The sequence below is a fragment of the Kogia breviceps genome, chromosome 19 (genome assembly GCF_026419965.1).
Source record: "Kogia breviceps isolate mKogBre1 chromosome 19, mKogBre1 haplotype 1, whole genome shotgun sequence".
Classification (NCBI taxonomy): Eukaryota; Metazoa; Chordata; class Mammalia; order Artiodactyla; family Physeteridae; genus Kogia; species Kogia breviceps.
In genome coordinates, this window is record NC_081328.1 from 24,120,209 (window position 1) to 24,140,727 (window position 20,519).

The window sequence follows — 20,519 nt, forward strand, 5'->3', positions numbered from 1 at the left end:
TTAGCTTGTTTCCTCATTGAGAAATCCTAAGTCAAATCCACGTCGAAGCCTCGAAAACCTAGTTCAGGCCTAGGAAGGCAGTAAGTCACTTTCTCCTTTATCTTTTTTAAGAACTAGTAGAAGCCATCTCGCAACATCACGTTGATGAGCTGCCACCACCATCTCAGGAGCTGCTTGACGAAATCGGTAAGGCAGGCTCAATACAGAATATACTCCATGGCTCTGCTGCTTGTGCTCACTGACCACATATGGTTCTTTGTCTGCGGTGAGAGCGCTAGTACCGAAGGCCCTATAAAGGTTTGATTGAATGTGCAGAATTCTGGAAGAGCCAGTTTTCCAATAAAATGGGCCTCAGACTACTACTGAAGCCTGGCCAGGATAATTGGTCTGTGTCTGTTGTCATTTTGTTACTTAAAGGGTCTACGGTAATGATTCTAAGAGGAAATAAGAACATTCAGGTGGTTTATTATGATGAACTTGTTTATTAAAAGAATTCTTATCTCCTTTTTGAACCAAACTAGCCATACTTCAGCCATACTCAAGTCTGGCAACTCGGGCCAAAACACCCCATGCTTTCTGTTTTGCCCTTAGCAGGAGATATTAAAGGTACTGGCGTTGTGGATGAATCCCTTTCCTGAGGGCAGGGAAGTCAGTGGCACAAGACCTAATGAGACCAGAATTTTCCATTTCAGGCAGAGACTAAGGGATACCTGCTCAATTTTAGTTGCAGCTGATCAGCTGGCCTGCCCAGCTGAGCTGATGCTGAAAGTAAATGGAGCACGGTGACAGAAACATTTGGGGCAGGTGGTTTGCTTCTCCAGGGAGGACTGACTGCCCTCTTCTTGACAGCCTGGCTGACCAGCCCCTCACTCTCAGAGGGCACATCGCATCAGACCTCTGATGGTACAGTTCTTGGTGTGGGAATACTAGGGAGTTTCCTGAGGGGCACCTCTTGATTTTCAGGGTCTCTGAGGTTTTGTGTCTCATCAGGAAGAGGGAGTTGAGTGACTCACTGGACAGATATGGTCTAGGCTACCCAACCCCTAGCCCCTGGCTGTTGGCCTTATGAACTTGGGTGGAGTGGGTCAGAGCTGCCAAAGCCTCCCTTGGTTTCCTTCTTTTCTGTAGTCATAGGCCCTTCTTGCCTCACCACACCCCTTGCCCAGTGCCACAGCGTTGCGCAGGTCACAGGGTTGTTGGCTCTTAGGGCTCCCATCCCGGCACCAGCTTGCCTCCCCTGGAACCCCCTAGGGAGTCCCTGCAAACTCCTCCTCTCCAGTTGCTCTCCTTCACATACTCATGGAACTACTGCTTGTGAGAGTAGAGGTCAGCCCCTCGTGTCCCGCTCAGGTAGATTCTCAGTGCCGTCTGTTTTTTGCTCACGGCTTAGGACAGTACTTGTAGGCTCCTTTGCAGTTTGACATTAGCGATACTTTTCCTCTGGATCCTGCTCTCCTCTCTCTGCAGTGTGGACCCCCCCCAAAGCCCCGCCATCTCAGCAGCTGTCACCAGGCTTCTGCAGCCGGCCTCTTGGCACTGCTGTACCCCAGTGTGCTCTGCAGAAACTCTTCCTCATTTTGTTTATGGGAATTATCTGGGCCAGGTTTCTAGGCAATATCTTGTACTTTGAGATGGGCCAGTAATTTTCCAGAAAGATAAAGGGCAGAGGGCACCTGAGTCGTTTCTCCTAATAATAGGTGTGTCTACCTGATTATTGTTTATCATCACTCTCCTCGTTTCCTCTCAGGAGAGCTTTGGGGAGTGACCTAGAGCTGATACCTACTCTTCTGGTTGTTTTTTTTTTTTTTTCTTTTTTTCAGTATGCGGGCCTCTCACTGCTGTGGCCTCTCCCGTTGCGGAGCACAGGCTCCAGACGCGCAGGCCCAGCGGCCATGGCTCACGGGCCCAGCCACTCCGTGGCATGTGGGATCTTCCCGGACCGGGGCACGAACTCGCGTCCCCTGCGTCGGCAGGCGGACTCTCAACCACTGTGCCACTATGGAAGCCCGATACCTACTCTTTTGAAGGGCACACATCCACAACTCCAGGCTTCTGTCCAGGGCCTAAAGGGGAGGGTCCTTTAGAATTTTGTAAGATCAACAAGGGACTACCTCTAACAAAGATAAAAATGGATTTTAAATTTTCAGATTATATTAAATGACCTTATGGGGCCCCTTGATGCCCAGGGGCTGCCAGGGAGGGCTTGCTTCCTGACCTGCTAGAAGGGAAGGGCCTGTGCCTTCACACAACAGGGCCGTGCCAGTGAGCCCAGGGGTCCCGTCTGTGCTGCCTCCCAGCTGTCTCTCTGATGGGCTCTGGGGAGCACTTTGAGGAAACTGAGCACCTAACACACGTGAAGCAGTGTACTGAGTTTAGCAGACGCTTGTCTTTCTCTAATGATCAATTCGTTAGGAACTGGAACTTTTATTCTTTGCCTTTTGTCTCTCTATAGACCAGATAAAAAATGTGTAATTTAGGCCAATAGAGATAGGGGAAGATTTGGACTACTTTGAATTTACCAACTTTTTGAGAGAGTATATAAAATAGAGATTAAGAGCATAAGCCTTAGAGCTAGACTGCCTGAATTCAAATTCCAGTTACACCTCTTAGTATCTGTGTGATTCTAGGCAAGTTCCTTAACCTTCCTTTTTTTAAAAACAAAATTTATCTTGGCTGCCCTGGGTCTTCATTGTGGCACGTGGCATCTTTGTTGCGGCATGCATGCAGGATCTAGTTCTACTGACCAGGGATTGAACCCAGGCCCCCAGCATTGGGAGCGTGGAGTCTTACCCACTGGACTACCAGGGAAGTCCCTCCTTAACCTTTCTTTACCTTAATTTCCTCATCTGTTAAACAGGAATAACAATAATGTGATCAATCTTGTAGGGTATTGTGAAGATTAATTGTGAATATTAATCTTGAATTAATGTATGCAAATTAGAAATAGTACCTGCCACTTGGAGCTCTGCAAGTGTTACCTATCATCATCATTATTTTTACTTTTATTTTTAGTGTTATATGGGATTGGATGCCTAAGGCAGTGGTTCTCAAACTTCATCAGGCATCAGAATCACCTGGAGGGCTTGCTACACCACCCCCACCCCCAGAGTTTCTGATTCAGTAAGTCTGAGAATTTGCATACCTAACAAGTTCTCAGGTTATACTGAGGCTGCTGGTCTGAGGAGTACTATTTGAGAACCACCGCCCTAGAGGACAATGTGACATGCAAAAGAAGAAATAAGTTGCTTTCTGCTCTATGTTGTGACAGAGCACCTGAAGCAGCAGCAGGCCTCATCCACAGTGTTGGATGAGAACGCAGCAAGTCATCGGGGCGCCGCTGCAAGTGGTAAGCCGCATCCCCAGTTCTTTTTCACCAGATTTTGCTGTAACTGTCCTTGGAAGCACAGTGATACATTTGGGTGAGCGTGGACCTTGAGGTCAGGCACACTCCACCTCAGTTCTGACTCCAGTGCTTGCTTTGGTGTGACAGTCTGTTTAATGTCTCTGAGCTTCAGTTATCCTCATCTGTGAAATGAGAATGATAACTCCTACCTAATGATGTTCATGCACAGTGCCTGGTACCTTGTAAGATACTTAACAAATGTTAGTCTCCTTCCCTTCATAGGACTGCTGGCAGGATGAAATGCGATAGCATATGTAAAATGCCTGGCATACATTAAAGGGCACTACCCTTCCCCACCCAAATTCCTTCCCTGGCTCCAATCTGGAAACATCTAACAAGTGGGAAGAGGGTGGACCCCCAGAATAAATCTGTACAATTTGTTTTCAGGGACTCTTGCCTCCCCTTTTATGTGCCATTTCTTTCCTCTGTCTCTCTCTCGAGCCTTGGCACAGGCAAGGCTTCCTGCCGTTTCACCTGGCAAAGAGCTCCCCAGACCTCAGAAACAGCTGCTGTGGATACAGGCGCCCTGCAGATTGCCACCTGGCCCCCTGCTCTTCTGGGAAGAGGGGAACTCGTGCATTGCAGACTTCAGGGTCCACTGATTAGCCTTAATTTTTTGCACTACATTTTTTGTTTTGGCTGCGTTGGGTCTCCGTTGCTGCACACAGGCTTTCTCTAGTAGCGGCGATGTGCGGGCTTCTCACTGTGGTGGCTTCTCTTGTTGCAGAGCACAGGCTCTAGGCGCATGGGCTTTAGTAGTTGCGGCGCGTGGGCTCAGTAGTTGTGGCTTGCGGGCTTTAGACCACAGGCTCGGTAGTGGTGGCGCACAGGCCTAGTTGCTCCGCGGCATGTGGGATCTTCCCAGACCAGGGATTGAACGCATGTCCCCTGCATTGACAGGCAGATTCTTAACCACTGCGCCACCAGGGAAGTCCTGCACTCCATTTTAAGGCAGGTTTTCTCAAAATTTTTTTTGTTCTAAAGTTAAGTCTTTCACCTGTTTTTAGATCAAAGGCATTTAGAAGAACAAGAAACTAACAGTAATAAAGAAGACAGCAGTATGCTTTGGACCAAAGAAACTCAGGATCTAGAAGAGGATACAGAGAGGTAACAGAAAAAGCTGGATTTTTTTTTAAGTGTTTGAAAAAACTGTAGTGTTAGTTTATATTAGTTTTTCTTCTGATATTGACAAATAAGGAAATAACGGTCTTTTGTCATACTTTCCTTATAGCCCCTATTCCTAAAAGGGTTTTTTTTGTTTTTCTTTTTAAAAAGTCCTTAATTGTGATAAAATGCACATAACATAAAATTTTTAAGTGTACAGTTCAGTAGTGCTACGTATATTCACATTGTTGTGCAACTGATCTCCAGAACTTTTTCATCTTGCAAAACTGAAACTCTATACCCATTAAACAACAACTCCCCATTTCCCCCTCCCCTCAGTCCCCAGCAGCCACAGTTCTACTTTCTGTTTCTCTGAGTTTCACTATTCTTTTTTTTTTTTTGAACATCTTTATTGGAGTATAATTGCTTTACAATGGTGTGTTAGTTTCTGCTGTATAACAAAGTGTATCACCTATACGTATACATACATTCCCATATCCCCTCCCTCTTGCGTCTCCCTCCGGTGTTGGTCGTTTTGTCACTGGCTTATTTCACTCAGCATAATGTCTTCAGGGTTCCTCCATGTAGCATGCACCAGAATTTCCTTTCTTCTTAAGGCTGAATTCCATTGTGTGTGTGTGTGTGTGTGTGTGTGTGTGTGTGTGTATCACATTTTGTTTATCCATTCATCTGTTAGTGGACACTAGGTCGCTTCCACCTTTTGACTACTGTAATGCTGCTCTGAGTGTGAGTGCGCAAATAGCTCTTCAACACACCCTGCTTTCATTTCTTTTGGATATATACCCAGAAGTGGTATTGCTGGATCATATGGTAAATCTATTTTTATTTTTTTGAGGAAATGCCATCCTGTTTTCCACAGCAGCTGCACCATTTTACATTCCCACGAACAGTGCACAAGGGTTCCACTTTCTCCAGATCCTTGCCAATACTTGTTATTTTCTGTTTTGTTTCTTTTTTTGGCTGTGCCAAGTGGCATGCGGGATCTTAGTTCCCCGACCAGGGATCGAACCCGCGTCCCCTGCAGTGGAAGTGTGGAGTTTTAACCACTGGACCACCAGGGTGGTGGTGTTTCTGTTTTTTTGATAGTAGCATCCTAATAGTTGCGAGGTGATATCTCATTGTGGTTTTGATTTGCATTTCCCTAATGATTAGCGATGTTGAGCATCTTTACATATGCAGAAGGCCATTTGTATATCTTCTTTGGAGAAATATCCTAGTCCTTTGCCCATTTTTAAATAGGATTATTGTTTTTTTCTTGTAAAGTTGTTGTTTTTTGTTTTTGTTTTTACTTCACTTTGTGAGGCAAACATTGGTTTCAGTTTCTTTCAAAACATTTTAGTTAAAGAGAATTTTTAGAACTTTCTAGCCAAATAAGAGAAGATGGAGGCAATCATCCAGACAATTCAGTCTGAAAACACAAGTTTGCCTCAAGAAACCCAATTCCATTCTTGACTTGGAGCTCTCCTTTGACCTGTGTTGCAAGGTAAACCACTTTAGATCACCTCCTTTGCCTCCTAACATTTCTCACTTTGTCCAAACTGTCATTCAGGTCCAGGACTGGAGGGAGGTGAGTGCGGCACACACCTTGGGCACGAAATTGAAGGAGGCACCAAAAAACTCAGAAGTCAAGAAAAGTACTATTTTGATGCCATGTTTGGTTTTTTTTTTTGCGGTACGCAGGCCTCTCACTGTTGTGGCCTCTCCCGTTGCGGAGCACAGGCTCCGGACGCGCAGGCTCAGCGGCCATGGCTCACGGGCCCAGCCGCTCCGCGGCACGTGGGATCTTCCTGGACCGGGGCACGAACCCGTGTCCCCTGCGTTGGCAGGCGGACTCTCAACCACTGCGCCACCAGGGAAGCCCTGATGCCATATTTTAAAAAATCAATACTAATGCAAAAAAAATCCATGATGAACAAAATATTTATGTTTTAAAGAAAGAGAGGCTATGAATCTGCACTTACACCACTTGCCTCATCCTCATCCTGGACCAGCAAATCCTTGGGGAAGCCTTGCAGAATACTTTCAGCTGCAAACGTTAGAAAACCCCACCATCGTGTTTAAATGAGTTTGTCTCATATGACATGAAGCCCGGAGGTTGGCAGGGCATGGCTGGTGTAGCAGCTCAATGATGCTACCAGGGACTTAGGCTCTTTTGCTCCTTCTGCTCTACCAGACATAGCATGTTGGCCTTTGTTTTCAGGCTTGTCAACTCCTGGACAAGGTGGCTGCTATCCATACTCCAGGCAGAAATAAGAGGGTGGGGCAAAGGAATAGTCTAGCCAACTTTATGCCTTTTTATCTGGAAAGCAAAAGCTTTCCTAGAAGCCCTTCTCAGCAGATGCCTACTTATATCTCCTTGGCTAAATGTGACGCATGGCCACCCTTGGTTTCCAGGGAGACTGGAAATTGAGTTTTTAGCTTTCAGCTGCCATAGAAGAGGAAGGTAAGGGAGGAGAGTGTTATGAATAACTTTTGGGTAGTGAATCCAGTTTCTGTCACACTCGTCAAGGGGTAAACTATTCTCTACAAGGAAGGAAAAGAGAGAGACCTGGACAGGAAGTGAGGAGACTAGAGCCCTGGGACCTGAGAGGAATTGGGGAGAGGTTATTTTTTTTGTGAGGGGTGAGACAGAGAAGACAAAGAGGCAAAGGGGGAGGAAGGTAAGCTTTTTAAAGTTTTATAAACCTTTTGTCTATAATGTATGATGTAACTCCATTCGTTCCATCTCCCCAAAACACCTTTGGTAAATATCTAGCCATTATTTAAGGCAAAAGAAGAGTAGCTCAAGAAGGCCAAATTACATTAGGTTATACAAATATAAAGTGCATTGCACATTATCAAAAGCTAGCTACTATTAACATTGTCTCTTCCTTTTTGAAAAGGGCTGGCTATGCTAGACACAGGTAGATGCCCACAGATGCTCAGTCATTGGCATCAAGCCAGAGTGGAAGGTATTTTTTCAGATGGTTGGGACTTTTCAGGCCTTCTGAAAACACATTCTCTGCATGCAGTAGCCTCAGAGGCAGTTCTTAATCTGAAAACCTTGTGGGAATGAGTGTGCATTTTCTAGCCTCAGGTGGGAATTGATGTTAATGACCTAGAATTGAGACAGAGTCTAATATCACACTTTGGGCTTTTTTTGTCAAGAGGCTAAAGGAGGGTTTTGGTGCACATTTAAATCGGATCTAAGTGACCACTACAACTCCAGGTACAGTCTCACCGGGCTGTCATTTTCTCGCGTGTATAGTGAAAGCAGGAGTTTGAAGATCCTTTCCCGCTCTAGAGTGCTATGTATGCCTCCTTGTCAAGGGAGAAGGGGAATGATTGCTGTCTCAATTCTCTTCACTTGCCCTTGGACAGAGCTCACTCTACGCTCGATGAGGACCTGGAAAGATGGCTGCAGCCACCTGAGGACAGCACGGAGCTACAGGGTCCCCCCAGGTGCTCGGCAAGGTTATTGTTCTCCATCAGGGGATCATTTGTTTTCTTTTTCAGGAAGGGGGACTAGATTTTAGTTCAGTTTTTTGAAAAAGATAGATTTTAGTTTTCTAGAAAGTACATGGACTCCTTGGAGAAAGAATGTTTGGTAATGGCATTACATTGCTCTAGATAAGCCAGCCCCGACTTCTGTCTCCCCCTCTTCCTCCAGCCACCCACAGTGCTCAAGATACTGACTAGCAGACTGATACTAGTATAGAGAGAGGCCTCTAAGATTGCTGTGTCTAGGCCCTGTCACCTTCAGCATTTTCATCGGTCATTCGAATTAAATCAGAAAAGGCATGCTTATCAAATTTTTAGATAACACAAATCTAAGGATAAATGCTAATGTGATGGGTAGATAGACTGTGGCTTCAAAATGGTCTTGACAGGTGGAAATGTTAGATTTCTCTGAAAGATAAAAGTGAGCATTTAGATCCGAAAGTATAGAATGTGAGAGATCTGACCTAATGGAACATTTTTTGATCGGAAGCTCCTACTCAACTGTAATTTCGTTGAAGATGGGAAATACGTCTTATTTTTATATGCTCAGCATTTAGCATGCATTTTGAGATGTTGTAAGAATTCAAGAAATTCCCCTTGAAGAGGACATGGACAGCGACTCCATGAGACCTCAGTTTGATGCAGTTGCTGGAAAGGTCAGTGCAGCACTAATGCTGAACAGACAGAAATGTACAGTCCAAGTCAAGGTGATGTCTCAGGCTAGCTAGAGGACTGCTAGAACTCATGTGGGGCTCCTTTGGGGTGTCACATTTTAAAAGGGACAGTCAACAAATAGAAGAGGGTGGCCACAGAACAGCTAGAAGTCTGGAAACCTTGTCATGTGAGAACAGCTGAAGGAGCTGGGAAGGTTCAGTCTGAGAAGAGCAAATGGAGTAGAGAATTTGATAGCTGCCCCCAAATACCTGAAATATCATAAAGTGAAGAGAGTCAGCTTACTCTCTTCCGCCCCAAAGGACAGAGCCACTGACTAGAAACTGCGGAGTAAGATTTTTATTCAGGAAAGCACAAGCTTTCTAATGGCCACAGCAATCTGATAGAGAAACAGCTGCCTCTACACTAACTTTAACAGCAGCTCCTCCCACCCAAGCGTAGCTTACATGACTCTCTGGTCCAGGGCATTTGGACGGAGGTAATAGATAACCTCCTCCAACTTTAGAGCCTGTGATTCTATTAGTGATGAGAGGTTAGGAGGAAAAAAATCCCTTTCACCCTAGCTGGCTTTATTTTCTCTCTCACTTTGCATATTTTATTTTGAATATCCACCAGATGAAAACAGAAGAAAAATCCCTAAACTGTGTCAGTTTGATTCCTCCATCATCTGTTGAGCACTGTCAGTGAGCTGAGCACTGTGCTAGGGGCTAGGGATGCAGAGGGATAGGATGTCTCTGCCCTCAGGGAGCTTGTCGTTGAGTGGGGAGTTGGTTTCTGCTTACTGGTTTGACAAATGGTGGTCTTCAGTTGTTAGATACTGCAATTAGCTATTGAGAGTTTTAGGAAATGAAGATAAGGTAATAAAAATACATGTGGTTGTAAAAAGGACACCAATTACAACATAAGTGAAATGCTTTTTTCCTTTGGGACAATACAGCCTAGTGGTTGAGAGCAGAGTCTGAGTCAGACTTCCTGGGTTCATCCCAGCTCTAGGACTTACTGGGCATGTAATTTAACTTCTTTGTGCCTCAGTTTTCTCATCACTTAACTACCTTATGTAGTCGTGATGAGAATTAAATAAGTTAATATACATTACGACACTTGAACTGTTCCATAGGGAGCACACACAATTAGCTCTAGTTATTATTATATTTCTTTGGGAGCGCAGTCCTGTTCCCCTGGCCATTGTGCACGTGATTTAATGACCAAAATCATTGTCATTGAAGGGAGACAAATACCAAAGATCAAGAAGTTGGTGAAGAGAAGAGAAAAGGGGAAGAAAGCATCATGCCAGAGAGAAGGAAATCAGAGAGCTTTTTAGGGACTTCTGAAGAAGGTATGAATGGATGTTCATTTACAGTGTAGCCTGGAGTCCTTGGGCTTCCATGAGCATCAAAGTTATTTAGAAATGTTTCCCAAATGCTACACATAATCCTCCTACACTTTCCCCCTGTAGTTCAGCCCAGGTTTTCTGTTAATTGCCAATTATGTCTTTATCACAAAACAGTAACAACAGCCAATTCTATTTCTAAAGCAAGCCTTCAGCCAGGCTCATATTGTCTGGAAAGATGTTTTCCTTCTAATGTGTCTTCAAAAGATAAGAAATCTTAAATTGTGGAATTTAAGTGGAGTCTACAAGTAATGTGAAAAGTACTAACCTTAATTTCAAAACTGTTTTGATAGAGCTGTAAGGCGCCATTCACAAATGATGCCCTCCTATATTTAAGTTCCTCCTACTCAGGAAGTTAGCGTCATTAACTCTTTCAGATCATCTGGTATCCCTTTTATCCCTTCCCCAGTCCATTCTCATTCTCCTTTTTCTGCCCTGCTTTGTGCCCCAGGATGCTGACCCTTGTGAACTGAATCTGCTGGGCTTCCTGGCCAGCCGGCTTCCTGTTGGTCAATGGGAGACCCCAGCAGAAGATCAGATAATGGGGATATTACTTGCCTTACTGCCTACCTCAGCACCTCATCTCTGTGTGGAAGTGATGTCCCTCAACAAACACAGCTTCTATAGCACAGCCCATCCTTCCTAGTTCTAGCCCTCACGGGGTTCCAGTAACTGTTCTGCCCCACCTCTCCCCCCCGCCGCACCCCACACCCTTCAGACTTAGTGGTGATAATGGCTTCTCACTGCCGCTAGTCGCTGGATGCTTTGCCATACCTTGTTTCCTCCCTTAATTCTGACAACACCTCTGTAAGTAGTCACTTCTTTAAAGGGCCTGGGGGGTGCATTCTATTTCCTCCAGGACCCTGACTGGCACAAGGCCCAGAGTGTGTGAGCGTTCAGCTAGTATTGAACTCACCGAGGACATAACGCAGGGACTCTGTGAAATTAGCATCATTCGTGTCCATTGTTAGGACAGGGAGCTGCAGGATGTTAGGAGTGGAAGCCCAGTATCTGTGTTTTTAGAAAGATTCTATCTCTGTAGAAGAAAACAACTGATGGAGAGAAAACAGTCCACCCTAAACTAGAGAGAGTACTAATGTGACTTCTGAATGCTCTCACCCTTTGACCCAGAAAGTAATCAAGGTGTTTTTTCTTCCTCCTATCAACAAGAGGAACTAAAACCCTGTTTTTGGAAGCGACTGGGTTGGTCCGAACCATCCAGGTAATGAGATGTCAGATATTTGTAAGTCAAAGTCCACTGTTTATAGACAACATGAATAGACTTTAAACATGTATCAGTATCTAAATAAACATTAATGACAAAGACTTGAATTCAGAGTTGCTCAGTTTTAAAAATGCTAATGTTTATAGTTAATTAAAATACAAGGGGAAATTAATGCCAACTTTGATTACATAATTGGTAGACAGCACAAGAGTGGGTTTTTTTTTTTTTTTTTATGGCTGCCTTGGGTCTTTGTTGCTGCACGTGGGCTTTCTCTAGTTGCAGCAAACGGGGACTACTCTTCATTGCGGTGAGCGGGCTTCTCATTGCGGTGGCTTCTCTTGTTGTGGAGCATGGGCTCTAGGCACGCGGGCTTCAGTAGTTGCAGCACGCGGGCTCAGTAGTTACAGCACACAGACCCTAGAGTGCGTGGGCTTCAGTAGTTGTGGCACGTGTGCTCAGTTGTTGTGGCACGCAGGCTCAGTAGTTGTGGCGCATGGACTTAATTGCTTGGCGGCATGTGGGATCTTCCCAGACCAGGGATTGAACCCGTGTTCCCTGCATTGGCAGGCAGATTCTTAACCACTGCGCCACCAGGGAGGTCCCACAAGAACAGTTTTAGATGGAGGGAGTACAGAAGATACTGCTCTCTAAATGCTTTGCATTTCCACGATACACTAGCTTATCATAATCTCGCTTGATTATAAAGATCAAAGTTTCTTTCCTTTGAATTCAGTTGAATAAAAAGAGGCTGTTGTTTGTGTCTTTAAGAAACATCACACCAACTCGAAACTCCCTTTTTTGTTCAGGATAATCGTGCTGGATCAGAGTGACTTGTCAGACTGACTGGAAGTGGACCATAGATGGACTCCTGGCCTGCGTTTGAGTGTCCTGCTCGTGAGCTCCCTTCTTCCCTCATCTTCAGTCACCATTAGGGCAGTGGTTCCATTGCTCACACTTTGTTCAGCTTCCACGATAGACAGAATGACTTGTTTGTTTGCAGCACATTTAACTATTTGTTTTCAGTCAGATTTCTGAAAAGTAAATGGTAGTTTTGATTGTAAAGCTTTCTCATTGTGCCCAGAATGGCGTTTGGTTTTTTTACATAAATTTTCAAACACTTCAACTCCTGTTATATAATAAAATGTTTCCTTTTAATACCAGTTAGGTTTCAGCTCTAAGATATATTTCTGTGTTTTAGTTGTTGGGAGAAGGACCCACCACCCAAAGAAGTTTTGATTTCTGTTACAAAGTTTGACAAGTAAATAACTACTGCTACCACCCGTCGTACAAACTGGCACCAGTCATCCATGTTTTATTACAGAAATATTGCCCTCCTCTTCACCGGGATTACCATATTTCCATTCCAGCTACAATTGACTTACGTGATCAAAGTGTAGCTAGGAATAAAAGCCCCAAATATTTTGAACTCTTTAAGGTGAACGAACGTCATATCTGTATATTTCAGTTTATACCTCACATCCTTAGTGTCTTAGAAGAATGAAACTGTGGTAAGAAAGATCACAATGTTTTCTCTAACTTAGCCTCTTGTGTGGTGCTAGCCAGCTAACATTTTATCTGTAAGTAGTAGGTCTTTCGTTTGTGAAAACCGGATAGTTCCTATTGTGGACGGTCATATTCATACAGTGCTTAGCTCCCCCAAATTTTACCCTGCACAAATAAAACAGGAAGGTACAAGTTTATTTGACCATTTTAAAGCAAGGAAACAGTTGCTTGCTATTGTAACCAGAGGAAACCCATGACAAATTACTTTACAAATAATACGAAACTTTGAGGTATACAGAGACTTAGTAACATGCAGTACTTCCTCTCAAAAAACTTTATATGGTGAGACAAAACCAACATACGTAAAAATGTAAGAACTAATAGCAGACATATCATGATAAATGGTAAGATATGAAATTACAGCATTATTAGTATTCATTAAGGCCACAAGTCATACAAGGCTACAAACTCGCACTGATGTGGTTTGTAATCCTTTGTCTACAGAGTAGACTCTTCTGTCTGGCCAGTGACTATGTAATATTGGCCAATGTTAACAATAATAATGTTGATAGATATTGTTTATTGGTTATGGAGCACCTGTTATGTGCCAGGTACTTTATATACTTGGTGCTTTTCCTGCATGTGGCACTATCACTGTATTTCTTTAGTATGCTGCTTTTCCTACTCTTCAGCAGCTGTTATTTCCAACTTTTATTCTTCACTTCCCATCAACATTTAACAGATGACTTACCTCCAACTTTACAGAGAAATTAGCCATCAGATGGGAACAAATCAGCTTCCCACCACCAAAACTACTAACGAGACCACATCTGTCTCTCTGACTAGAACAGTTGTAGGTAAATCAGTCTATCCTAAACTAGAGGTGGACCTTTTCTACATGTATTCTTTCTATTGATACTTTCCTCCGTGTTACACTGAAGGAGGTGTCTCTCTTCCTGTCCAAGGCCAGTTTCATATTCTGTCTGCTCAGAGGTATCCTTCTCAGGTTATTATCTCCCTTCTTAGTATCTCCAACCCCTTCTTTATTAGCTTCTTTTCATCACTTGACGCACTTGGATTTTTCCCATTGTTAAAAAATATTCCCTGGATTTTCCTGGCAGTCTGGCAGTTAAGACTCTGTGCTTCCATTGCTGGGGGCACTGGTTCGATCCCTGGTCGGGGAACTAAGATCCCTCATGGCGTGTGGTGTGGCCAAAAATAAAAAAAGTATTCCCTGGATCCCACGTCCCTTTCCAGCCACTGCCCCATCTCTTTCCTCCCACTGCAGTTAGAGTTCTTAAAAGAGTTGTCTACTCCTGCTGTCTTTAGTGCCTCACCTCCGACTCACTCTTCAGCCCACTGTAATCTGAATTCTGCTCCTTCCATTCTCAGGCAATCCTAAGGTTACCAGTGACTTCCATATTCCTAAATCCCAGGGACACTCCTCTGGCCTCATTGTCCAGTTTGCTCTCTCAGATTATTTCCTTGGCTCCCTTATGTTACAATCTGGTTTTCCTTCTATTTCTCTGGTTATTCCATCTCAGCCTCCTTTGGGGCTCTGGCTTTACCTTTTCTTTTTACTTTTTATATTTATTTTATTAAAGTATAGCTGAGTTACAATGTTGTGTTAATTTCTGCTGAATAGCAAAATGATTCAGTTCTACATATACATACATACTTTTGCTGCTTCTTCTTTTTTTTTTTTTTCAGGGTCCCTCATTTTCTCTTGGAGTCTTGGATTTTGAATTTATAACACCAACTTTCAGATAATGAAAAAAGGAGCATTTCCCGTTAGGGCTGGTTAATGGCAGATTCCCAGAGCAAGGTTCTTTCCAATGTGTCCTAATATATTTTGGGATGGTCTGGAATAGAGTATGGTTTTTTTGTTTGTTTTTTTACAGTTGGTCAAATTCTTTTTTTTTAAACATCTTTATTGGAGTATAATTGCTTTACAATGGTGTGTTAGTTTCTGCTTTATAACAAAGTGAATCAGTTATACATATACATATGTTCCCATATCTCTTGCGTCGCCCTCCCTCCCACCCTGCCTATCCCACCCCTCTAGGTGGTCACAAAGCACCTAGCTGATCTCCCTGTGCTATGTGGCTGCTTCCCACTAGCTATCTATTTTACGTTTGGTAGTGTATACATGTCCATGCCACTCTCTCACTTTGTCACAGCTTACCCTTCCCCCTCCCCATATCCTCAAATCCATTCTCTAGTAGGTCTGTGTCTTTATTCCCATCTTACCCCTAGGTTCTTCATGACCTTTTTTTTTTCTTAGACTCCATATATATGTGTTAGCATATGGTATTTGTTTTTTTTTTTTTTTTTTTTTTTTTTTTTTGCGGTATGCGGGCCTCTCACTGTTGTGGCCTCTCCCGTTGCGGAGCACAGGCTCCGGACGCACAGGCTCAGCGGCCACGGCTCACGGGCTTAGTTGCTCCGCGGCATGTGGGATCTTCCCGGACCAGGGCACGAACCCGTGTCTCCTGCATTGGCAGGCGGATTCTCAACCACGGCGCCACCAGGGAAGCCCGTGGTATTTGTTTTTATCTTTCTGACTTACTTCACTCTGTATGACAGACTCTAGGTCCATCCACCTCACTACAAATATCTCAATTTCGTTTCATTTTATGGCTGAGTAATATTCCGTTGTATATATGTGCCACATCTTCTTTATCCATTCATCCGATGGACAATTAGGTTGCTTCCATGTCCTGGCTATTGTAAATAGTGCTGCAATGAACATTGTGGTACATGACTCTTTTTGAATTATGGTTTTCTCAGGGTACACACCCAGTAGTGGGATTGCTGGGTCGTATGGTAGTTCTATTTTTAGTTTTTTAAGGAACCTTCATACTGTTCTTCATAGTGGCTGTATCAATTTACATTCCCACCAACAGTGTAAGAGTGTTCCCTTTTCTCCACACCCTCTCCAGCATTTATTGTTTCTAGATTTTTTGATGATGGCCATTCTGACCGGACTGGGGCACGAACCTGCGTCCCCTGCATCGGCAGGCGGATGCTCAACCACTGCGCCACCAGGGAAGCCCGCAGGTTCTTACTAGTCATCCATTTTATACACATCAGTATATACATGTCAATCCCAATCTCCCAATTCATCACACCACCACCACTCCACCCCCTGCTGCTTTTCCCTACTTTGGTGTCCATACGTTTGTTCTCAAAGAGGAAATCTTGAAAGCAGTAAGAGAGAGACAGATAGTCATATAAAGGAATCCTCAATAAGATTATCAGAAGATAATTTGTCATCAGAATATTTTAAGGTCAGAAGACAGTGGGTTGATATATTCAAATTGCTAGAAGAGTAAAACTGTCAACCAGGAATTCTACATATGACAAAACTGTCCTTCAAAAGTGAGGGAGAAATTAATATATTCCCAGATAAACAAAAGCTGAGAATTTGTAAGCACCAGACCTGCCCTGTAAGAAATGATTAAGGGAGTCCTGCAAGGTGAAATGAAAGGATACTAGACGGTAACTCAAAGACACGTGGAGAAATAAAGATCTCAGTAAAGGTAAATGCATGGGTAATTATAAAAGCTAGTATTATTGTAACAATGGTTTGTAAATGCACTTTTTGTTTTCTACATAATTTAAGAGACTAATACGTTTAAGGAAAAAAAGAGCAGTTATTAGTGTAAATGCTAGTATTACTGTAACTGTGTTTTGTTAACTCCACATCTTGTTTTTTGCATAATTTGAGGGACTAGTGCATTTAAAAGAATTATTTATTTTTTTGGTTTTTAAACTAAACATTAGTTTAAATTTTTTTATTTTTTAAAATAAATTATTAGTTTATAATTTTGTGTCATCAACAACTGAAAGGAGTGGGGATGGAGATGTAAAGGAGCAGAGTTTTAGTATGTTATTGAAGTTAAACTGGTATAAATTCAACTTAGAGTGTTACAACTTTAGGATGCTAAATGTAATCCCCATGGTTACCACAAAGAAAATAGCTATAGAAAATACACAAAAGGAAAAGAGAAAGGAATTTAAACATTTCACTACAGAAAATCAACTAAACACAGTAATGCAGGAAATTTGGGACAAAAAGCTATAAGGTGTACAGAAAACAAATAGCATAATGACAGAAATAAGACCCTCATCAGGAATTATTTCAAATGTTAATGAATCAAGCTTTCCAATCAAAAGACAGAGATTGACAGAATGGATAAAAACACATGATCCTAGAGGAAAACATAGAACACTCTATGACATAAATCACAGCAAGATCCTTTTTGACCCACCTCCTAGAGAAATGGAAATAAAAACAAAAATAAACAAATGGGACCTAATGAAACTTAAAAGCTTTTGCACAGCAAAGGAAAGCACAAACAAGACGAAAAGACAACCCTCAGAATGGGAGAAAATATTTGCAAATGAAGCAACTGACAGAGGATTAATCTCCAAAATTTACAAGCAGCTCATGCAGCTCAATATCAAAAAAACAAACAACCCAATCAAAAAATGGGCAGAAGACCTAAATAGACATTTCTCCAAAGAAGAGATACAGATTGCCAACAAACACATGAAAGGATGCTCAACATCACTAATCATTAGACAAATGCAAATCAAAACTACAATGAGATATCATCTCACACCATTCAGAATGGTGAACATCAAAAACTCTAGAAACAATAAATGCTGGAGAGGGTGTGGAGAAAAGGGAACCCTCTTGCACTGTTGGTGGGAATGTAAATCAATACAGCCACTATGGAGAACAGTATGGAGGTTCCTTAAAAAACAGAAAATAGAACTACCATACGACCCAGCAATCCCACTACTGGGTGTGTACCCTGAGAAAACCATAATTCAAAAAGAGTCATGTACCACAATGTTCATTGCAGCACTATTTACAATAGCCAGGACATGGAAGCAACCTAAGTGTCCATTGACAGATGAATGGATAAAGAAGATGTGGCACATATATACAATGGAATATTACTCAGCCATAAAAAGAAATGAAATTGAGTTATTTGTAGTGAGGTGTGGATGGACTTAGAGTCTGTCATACAGAGTGAAGTAAGTCAGAAAGAGAAAAACAAATACCATATGCTAACACATGTATATGGAATCTAAAAAAAAAAAAGTCATGAAGAACCTAGGGGCAGGACAGGAGTAAAGATGCAGACCTACTAGAGAATGGACTTGAGGACACGGGGAGGGGGAAGGGTAAGCTGTGACAAAGTGAGAGAGTGGCATGGACATATATACAGTACCAAATGTAAAACCGATAGCTAGTTGGAAGCAGCCGCGTAGCACAGGGAGATCAGCTAGGTGCTTTGTGACCACCTAGAGGGGTGGGATAAGGGCGGGTGGGAGGGAGATGCAAGAGGGAGGATATATGGGGATGTATGTATATGTATGGCTGATTCATTTTGTTGTAAAGCAGAAACTAACACACCATTGTAAAGCAATTATACTCCAATAAAGATGTTAAAACAAACAAACAAACACATGATCCAACTCTATGTTGTCTACAGGAGACTTACTTGAGATCCAAAGACACAAACAGGTTGAAAGTGAACGTATGGAAAACGGTATTCCATGCAAATAGTAACCAAAAGAGAACAGGGGTGGCTATACTGTCAGACAATTGACTATATCAAAGTTTACAGGGCACAAAGAAGGACATTATATATTAATAAAAGGTTCAATGCAGAAAGAAGACATAATAATGATAAATATTTATGTGCCTATTGATAGACTATCAAAATATATAAAGGAAAAACTGACAGAACTGCAGGGAGAAATAGACAATTCTATAATAATAATTGGAGACTTCAAAAACCCACTCACGGTAATGGATAGAACAACCAGACAGAAGATTAGTAAGGAAACAGAGGACTTAAACAACACAACGAGCCAAGTAGATTTGTAGACATATACAAAACACTCTACCCAACAACAATAACAGAATACACATTCTTCTTAAGTACCCGTGGGACATTTTCCAGGATAGATCATATGTTAGGCCACAAATTAAATCTCAATAAATTTAAAAATATAGATATACGAAGTCTTTTCTTTGACCACATCGGGATGAAGTTAGAAATCAATAACAAAAGGGAAACTGGAAAATTCAAAAAATCGTGGAAATTAACACACTTTTAAACAACCAATGGATCAAAGAAGAAATCACAAATTAGAAAATGCTATGAGATGAATTAAAACAAAAACACAACATACCAACACTTACGGGGCACAGCAAAAGCTGTACTAAGTGGGAAAATTATAGCTATAAATGTTTATATTAAAAAATAAAGATCTCAAGTTAACTATGTAACTTTATAACTTAAGGAACTAGATAAAGAAAAACTAAACCCAAAGCTAGCAGAAGAAAGGAAATAAAGATTAGAGCAAAGATAAATGAAATAGAGAATAGAAAACAATACAGAACACCAATGAAATCAAAAGTTGGTTCTTCAAAAAGATCAACAAAATTGACAAATCTTTAGCTAAATGGACTAAGAAAAAAAAGTCTCAAATTGCTAAAATCAGAAATTAAAGTGAGAATATTACTACTGATTCTACAGAAATAAAAAGGATTATAAGAGAATACTATGAACAATTATATGCAACAAAGAAAATTTTGTACAACCTAGATGAATGGACAAATTCCTAGAAACAGAAAACCTACCAAGTCTAGATCACAAAGAAATAGAAAATCTGAGTAGACCAGCTAGTAAGGAGATTGAATCAGTATTGAAAAAATCTCTCAACAAAGAAAAGTCCTGGGGACTTCCCTGGTGGTCCAGTAGTAAAGAATTCACCTTCCGATGCAGAGGATGCCGGTTCAATCCCTGGTAGAGGAACTAAGATCCAACATGCCATGGAGCAACTAAGCCCTTGCGCTACAACTACTGAGCTTGCACACCTCAATGAGAGAACCTGCATACCACAAACTACAGAGCCCACGAGCCCCGGAGCCTGCGTGCAATGACTAGAGAGAGGAAAACCTGCACACCACAACTATAGAGAAGCCCATGTGTCGCAACGAAAGATCCCGCATGCCTCAGCGAAGATCCCATGTGCTGCAACTAAGACCTGACACAGCCAAAAAAAATAAGAAAATAATTTTTTTAAAAAAGTAAATGTTAAAAAAAAAAAAAAGAAACCAAAACGTCCTGGGCCTGATGGCTTCACTGGTGAATTCTACCAAAAAAATTTTTTTTGTATTTTATTTTATTATTTTTTTTGTGACCATGTCATGCAGCATGCGGGATCTTAGTTCCCCAGTGAGGGACTGAACCCATGCCCCCTGCATTGGGAGTGTGAAATCTTAACCACTGGACTGCATACCAAAAATTTAAAGAAGAGGGACTTCCCTGGTGGTCCAGTGGATAAAACTCCACACTCTCATTGCAGAGGGCCTGGGTTTGGTCCCTGGTTGGGGAACTAGATCCTGCATGCTGCTACTAAAGGAGCCCACATGCTGCAACAAAGATCCTGCGTGCTGCACCTAAGACCCGGCACAGCCAAATAAATAAATATATATTTTTTTTAAAAAAGAAGAACTTTAATGTGGAAAATGAAGCATTCCCATTTAAATTGGTGCATTTCATGCGTCTATTTGACGGGCCTGAAGCAGTTACTGTCTGCTAAGGTTTCCACTACAGAGGCAAGAAAAAAGTGTCCTTGTGCTTTCTGTCTGTCTGATTGTGGCAGCCCAGATTGAATGGGGGAATACAGGG

General features: G+C 42.2%; 1 protein-coding gene and 1 non-coding gene across 9 annotated transcripts in view; both read left to right on the forward strand.

Moving 5' to 3' along the window:
* TEX14 (testis expressed 14, intercellular bridge forming factor) overlaps positions 1 to 12,454 on the forward strand; it is a 168,860-nt gene extending 156,406 nt beyond the window's left edge. For 6 of the 8 annotated variants that reach the window (XM_067021230.1, XM_067021228.1, XM_067021226.1 and 3 more), the window contains 7 exons: positions 112 to 186; positions 3,269 to 3,346; positions 4,411 to 4,510; positions 7,889 to 7,981; positions 9,907 to 10,016; positions 11,241 to 11,292; positions 12,102 to 12,454. In XM_067021230.1, coding sequence (XP_066877331.1) covers positions 112 to 186; positions 3,269 to 3,346; positions 4,411 to 4,510; positions 7,889 to 7,981; positions 9,907 to 10,016; positions 11,241 to 11,292; positions 12,102 to 12,138 — 545 coding nt within the window. In that variant the 3' untranslated portion in view covers positions 12,139 to 12,454. Of the gene's footprint in view, positions 1 to 111; positions 187 to 3,268; positions 3,347 to 3,844; positions 3,997 to 4,410; positions 4,511 to 7,888; positions 7,982 to 9,906; positions 10,017 to 11,240; positions 11,293 to 12,101 lie in introns of those variants that run through there. The other 2 variants (XR_010838188.1, XR_010838189.1) reach the window with 2 other exon arrangements.
* Positions 12,455 to 20,388: 7,934 nt separating this feature from the next.
* Positions 20,389 to 20,519, forward strand: LOC131747145 (small nucleolar RNA SNORA31). The gene has a single exon (XR_009332774.1). It is a non-coding gene; the product is annotated as a small nucleolar RNA SNORA31 (small nucleolar RNA).